General features: G+C 38.3%; 1 protein-coding gene across 1 annotated transcript in view; it reads left to right on the top strand.

The window, feature by feature from the left end:
* The first annotated feature begins 6118 nt into the window (after positions 1-6118).
* Positions 6119-6798, top strand: part of LOC116672488 (uncharacterized) — a 2594-nt gene continuing 1914 nt past the window's right edge. The window contains exon 1 of the mRNA XM_032504379.1: positions 6119-6277. Within this exon, the coding sequence (XP_032360270.1) occupies positions 6148-6277 (130 nt within the window). The 5' untranslated portion in view covers positions 6119-6147. The remainder of the gene's footprint in view (positions 6278-6798) is intronic.

The following is a 6798-nucleotide window of genomic DNA, read 5'->3' as shown; positions in this document are numbered from 1 at the left end:
ACAGAAAGGTCAACCTCCTTAGAAATCCTTTCCATAATTTTGTCAGACACTTAGAATATTAATCTTAGTCTGTCAGTAGCAAAACAAGCACTTTTATGAACATAAATGCAAGCTGGAGAATTGTCCTATTAACTTACATTGTAGCTTGTTTTGCTGCTGCCGACCGCAGCAATCTCGTTTAATACTGCATCAATGTCAAAGGAAAATCTTTCTTCAATAGTTTTTATTGTATCCGATACTCAATGAGCTGTTGCAGAAAACAAGCCTGAAGCAATAAAGCAAAAGCTGTCAGACAAATGTAGTTCAGTAAAAATTACAACATTCCCTCTGAGGTGTAGTGGAGTACAAGGCAGCAGCAGGAGGGGTGCTAGGATCAGACCTTTAGGTGTCCACATTTTAAGTTTTACAAAAATAAAAACATGATGTACAGTACAGTATATACGCTTCTGAGATGAAAATGTCCCTGGATTTTGTCTTAGAAATCTGGTCACCTTATGGTAGGGACATGAATGTCTGTATCAAATATTATGGCGATCCATCCAACAGTTGTTCAGATATTTCCGTCTGGACCAAAAGATTGACCAACATAGCTGGTGAAAAAATACTAAGATAAGAGGAATATCTAGGGGGAAATAAGCGTAACTTTCTGTGGCAGGAATATTTTTTTTCCTGCTCCTCAGATTTATCTCATGCAATTCAAGGTCTACTTGACAAGATGTAACTTTGGACCTGCAAATTCCCAAAAAGTAATTTAGTCCAACATCACCTGGTTTGTCTGAAGAGTCCTGTGTTCCCCCACCAAGAAAGGTTGTACAGTCTGTAAACAACGTAACGAGAAAAAAAAATAAAAAAACATATATATAGCAGTTAGATGGCAGTGGTTACCAGCGTCATTTGGAGGAATAAAAATATTATTTTGACAGCCTCTTACAGACCAAAGTGGTTACATATGTGGAGATTTATCTCTTGTGATGGCTTGTCTGAGGCAAAGAGGTGGGGTTAGAAAGGAGTAAGATTGGACGTGATCCCTGTAAAACTTCCATCAAATCTGAAAATATGGTTTCTACTACTACTACTCGTCAAAGGAGATGATTTGTTTTTATTTTCTTAATAACCTGTCATTGTAACTCGCTATATATAAGTAGGATGTGAGGCTAATATCATCCACTCACCTTTGTTGTCCTTCGCCATCCTCATTAGTAATCTAGTTGGCACAGGCACCACTGTTGGTCATGGCAGTGTTATTGTGACATTAGGAGTTGGTTCAGGAGGGATCCACAAATGTCGACCACAAACACAGCGTGAAAGTCACATAACCCGGATGGTGAAGAGATAAATACTCCAAATACTCAGAGCTTGTTAGTCATGGTCCCTAATTACCAGACGGTTCATGCAGGAATATCCCAATTGTCCAATCTACTCTGCACAGAAATGATGCCAGGGAAGCTTCTGGCACACAGAACAATGTGAATATCTATTATAATTATTATTATTTTTTCCTTCTGATCAAGATTTCAAGGCAAAAAACATTTCCTGTTTAACCGGATCCCTGTCAGTTAAGGTAATTGCTTTTCTTGCTGGCATCCTATGAAAAAAGCAATGACAACATTTAACATTGCTGTGCGATGCAGAAAGCCCATGAGAATTCACTGTCGCCAAGACCTACATGACTCATAAAGTGAATCATGATTTGTTACCAAAGTGACAGTGATCCTTTATAATACCCATTATGCACATATCTCTCATAATGTAAGTGATCAAAGATGGCGGGCGTGTAATTGGATATGATTTTAGTTATTAAATGATGAGCAGCCGACAAATTGGGCCTTGTCCTCTGCCAGCAGTACGGGTCACAGCAATCAGTCAGTGAACTTGAAAGAGTCATCTAGACACAATGTGGGATTACAACATCAGAAATAAAGCCAAATACTGTTTTGTAACTCACTGTGAAGTCAACAGCAATGTCAAGTGTTCTTTTGGTAAATATAGCCTCACACACTAACAGTGTGTTGACTTGATGGTCATGAATAACTGTTGCTCACAAGCATCATTACAGAGCTGTTATTTTCTCCCACATGTATAAGAAGTTATGACTCACAATGTGCATGTGTTTGTGCTTTTTGAATGAGTGTATACATGTGCATATGATTGCATATTTGTGTGCAAATCTTCATAACACCTTTAATCCAAGGTGTTCTGCATTAAATATTGCAGAGCGTTAAATACAATACACCACAAGGCAACATCTGGTGCCGGGTGAGGGAACCAGCAGGGGAGGTTTCCGAGGGTTGAGTGTTTCCTTTAGAAAGGTTGAACTTCAGCTGTGTGTCATGGCATGCCTGCCCACAAACTCAGTCCTCAGAAGCAGAATAATAGGGTCACATGGATAATGGCACACACGGACACAAAATACCTGTTTTTATGTCCTACTGGAGCTGGAAAAACTGAAAGACTAAAGCAAACTGATTTCACTTTAGTTTAAATAACTAAAATCCATGAGACTGTGCATTGCAAAATTACGCAGTGGTGAAAAAGGAAATCAAATCTTTCACTTGAGTAAAAGTAGAGAAACCACAGAGTAGCAACACTTTGTTACAAGTAAAAGTCCTGCTATACTAGACTAGACAAAGATTAACTACCTAAAGTAAAGGTTGAATTTATTTACATGTACAAAGTACAGCAAGCTGATACCATTCCATTCTCACAGGGCCACACTGCCACACTATCGTGCAAGGGTGCCCCTGTGTGGAAGAGAGCTGCACACACAAGATCTGCAGTGAGTGACCCTATGTAAATTCATTAATATACAGTAAAAAAAAAATCAACACAAAATAATCCAGGTTTCAGCCTTGACACTTTCACCTCAGCCCTACAATGCAGAAATAGAAGGTAAATTGACAGTTTTAAACACTGTAAATACTATAGCAAGATATCAATGTGTAAATGAATTTCTGAGAGAAAATAATGTTATAAATTATAAATTTTACTCGTTACAAATTATATAACTTTGTACTGTTTATTTAAGTAATAATTTCCAGGTGAGCCAATACTTTAACTCACTCATTATTCGTGATTTGACACATTAAACAATGATCATATTAAATGAGATCAGTGAAATAGATTTGTACAGAATTTTAGCCTGAACTCTTGCCATCCTCACACCTAATCTTTTAGCTCCAACTAAATGCCAGCAAGGAGGGCACGTTTTCAAATGTTTTCGCTTAAAAGATGGTTACAGTCCAATGCATCCATATTTAAGCATTAGGTGGGACTATCCAGGCCACTCTGCTGATTTAGAAAACTAAGTTTTATTCTCAAATCTTTTGTTATTACGTCTTGATTTTATTCTCACACACTGGTGTTAACTCTTTACCACCCACTTTTAACAGCGGATTTATTTATGACAGGTAAAGATTATTGATGATCAGTGCAGGACAATTAAAAAAAAGATGACATAATATATCATGCCAAGACAGGTTGATACTGCCATTCCCTGTTTCAGACCTGCAGATACCGGACTACATGCTGGGGAAGAACTATAAAGACTGTACATAAGCGGATCTGTCAAGAGGTGGGTTTAACTGTTGATTCAGATGTTTATATGTTTTTTTGTCTAAAGTGTCAGTTTTATCTTTTGTGGAATTTCACCCTCAGACCATCACTATGGCAACCTACAACCCAGCCCACGTTGTGCTCATGTTCATTGGATTGTTTACCTTTTTAGCTGCAATTCCGTTCAACTCTCTCAGGATTCGGGGCTAAATCAGATGAATATTTGTCAGATAAACCAAATCAGTCGAAGATTTCGAAAAGTATGTTATTGCATAATGAGCTGTGCTTATCTCGATACAGGTGATTTCAAGCACATCACATAGGATGTGACACTCAAGTATACAACACCAATAACTCCTGCTCGGGGGGCTCTGTTTGTCTGGGATTTCATATATTTGTGTGTTTCTGCTATGTTTGTATACTTTTTAGTGGGAATCTGTAGAAGGTAGCACCACTTTTATCACATTTTCAAAACAATTTACAAAAAAGGAAACGCTTAATAGCCGCACCACACAGCATAACTGTGCCTATTCTTTAATACTTTTATCTCTTCCTGTTGTATTATTGCATGCAGAAAATCACTCTACCTAGTTCCGAGGCAATTAGGTTTTCCCCTGTGTATTCATTTTCTCTTTACATGTTGCAGTTTGCTCTGACTATATATGAAAGAGTCTGATTATTTCCCCACAGACACAATTTGTTTGCCAAATTAAACAATATAATCCTTTCTCCCTGCAGGAGTGCTTATGACTGGATGTACACCACACCTGCAGTGCTGCCCTATGGATTTCATGTCTCTATCATCATCAATATTTGCTTTAAACATTGCCTTGTTATTTCTGTTTGACAGAGAGTGAGTGTGAGAGTTTAGGTTTGCTACGCAAACACGGTCCTCTATTTAAAAAAAAAAACATGATAAAAAGCTGTATGGCTTTGCTGTCATTTCTAAAAAGGAATTATTTTGATTACAGACATTGTAATAAAAAACAGTAATACATTTACACATTCAATAACGTAGGTGCCCTTTGGAGTGAAGAGCTGTGCAAATGCAAAATGACAGAAATCCAAGGTAGAGTTTGAGTTTAGCAAAGATTAAAAAGCTATATTATGTGTACACAGTACATGTTTTAGTAGTGGTCTTCATCAGGGTACATTTTAACCTTGACCATACTTGAAAATTGATTGCTCTTCATTTCCCTCTTGTTGCACACTGGAACATGGTGCTATTCTTATTGCCTTGGTAACATATTTAAATCCACATTTGCAAGCCTGAAATCTATGTGTGATGCATAAGCAACTTTCTGTTTAACAAAAAATATATAATGTGTCAATTAGTGAGCTTTAGAGGTACTAGTAGATGTATTTTGTCACTTCCAGATGGAGCCAGGCTAACAATTTCCCCGTTTTTAGTCTTTATGCTAAGCTAAGCTGGCTCAAGATTGATATGCTGTACAAACATGAAAGTGGTAAGTATTCTCTCATCTAACTCTCTGCAAAAAAGCGAACATGCATTTATTTTAGAAATGTAAAAATAACCCTTAAAGGGACATGTTATCACTTAGTCCCAGTGCACACTGCTGACACACTATCAGGTTAAAGAAGCCAGCCAAGTGGTCCCAAAGCTGCTGGCTGTTACATCACCCATATCTAAAGAGTGAATCCTCACCAAAATGGCCAGTCCTGCTGGCTGTAAAATTATAAGGTTAGAAGCAGAAAAGTTAGGCCATGGCAAAAGCCTTGAGATTGGTTTCCCTCCCTGCCATGCACTTGACATTAAAAAAGAAGTAGATAAGTTCATATGACAGACCAGCATCCTGTACAGTAAACTGTATTTAAAGCAGGCAGACAATCTGCCAAATACTTCAGGATTAGGATATTGCTGCCATAGAAGCTGGTCATAGCTTTACTAGCTTTGAAGTCTTCTTTCATTGGTTGGATCAGGTGCAAAATGGAGTGGCAGTATATGCAACACGGGGGACTCTCTCCACTCTACTGAACCTGACGTACTGATATACTTGCAGCATCAAACAGAAACCTGAAAATGTGACTGTGGAATCTGTCATTGATGCTTCTTCTGATGGAGTTGTTAGCCTGATGAGTCTGACTGCCTGCTGCGTTCTGTCATTTAGCTGTCTGTGATTTTTTTCTTCCTCTGAGAGATGACACACGAGCAAGGGAAACCAAATCTTTCATCACTGTCTCCTTTTGCTCCCAGGTTTCTGCTACTTCTATCTGGATAAGCATGTGCGTTAACTTGTGACCATCTACCCTGTGGTAATACTGTGGTTGACAGGCACCCTGAGCAATTCTGGTACTCCTGAATGTAACGTATATTAACAGGTTTGACACTATTAAGACCACAACCCTTTTCCAATAGACTTGTTTCATTTCTCTGTGCACCGTTCATTGATTCACAAAGCTATTTAATCTCCTCTTCTCTTCAGCTTTGATTTCCTGCATCCTGTTTGGGGCATGCATTGCCCCTGGTAATTGCCTACCATAAAATGTAACAGTGGTCCAAAGTCCAAAATATTAGATTGTTTTGACAGATATTTGCCTCCCAGTCTTCTGAGCTGTCGGACATCAGGGTTCCAAATGTCTCCTCTCTCAGTGAAAAACTGTGACCATGTAGTGATACATTCTGGGACTGTTGCCCTGGCCATCATTGCTCAGTCCATCTCTGATATCTTCTGTTACCTGGCAAAGGACAGCAACGTGCCCAATGGTGAGTGACTCCACATCTACTCTATATTCATGTACTTATACCAGAAGGTCGCACTCAGAGTTTAAAATACTTTTTATCAGTACATTTTTTTAAAGTCAAAGTTGTAACGGTTTTTGTTATTTCACATGGGGATTTCTGTATTTTGTTTTCTCTAAGCTCTTCTCACTGGTTCGAAGTGGGGTGGTTTTAGTTCTGTAAATGGTGATCCTACATACTTTAGTGCACCGATCACCATGGTGATAATTTTTTTGTGTTTAATTCATGATAAATAATGTTTTTTCAAATTTGATGCATGCTGAGTTAGGAATATTTAATGTTTATGTTTATGTTTACGTTGTCCCCATGTTATCAAGAAATGCCAAGTATTAAGTATTGTGACAGCATGTGAACTTTCCACTAAAAGGCCTTTGCCCTTACAGTCATTTCACACAATCTTTGCATCCTATTGACCCTAATGGAACGCAATACACCTATCTAGACCATAAACACACACACACACACACACACACACACACACACAC

Source organism: Etheostoma spectabile, chromosome 22 (genome assembly GCF_008692095.1).
Source record: "Etheostoma spectabile isolate EspeVRDwgs_2016 chromosome 22, UIUC_Espe_1.0, whole genome shotgun sequence".
NCBI classification, from domain to species: domain Eukaryota; kingdom Metazoa; phylum Chordata; class Actinopteri; order Perciformes; family Percidae; genus Etheostoma; species Etheostoma spectabile.
Note: the sequence above shows the minus strand (reverse complement) of the source record. Positions and strands in the feature narration are given on the sequence as shown.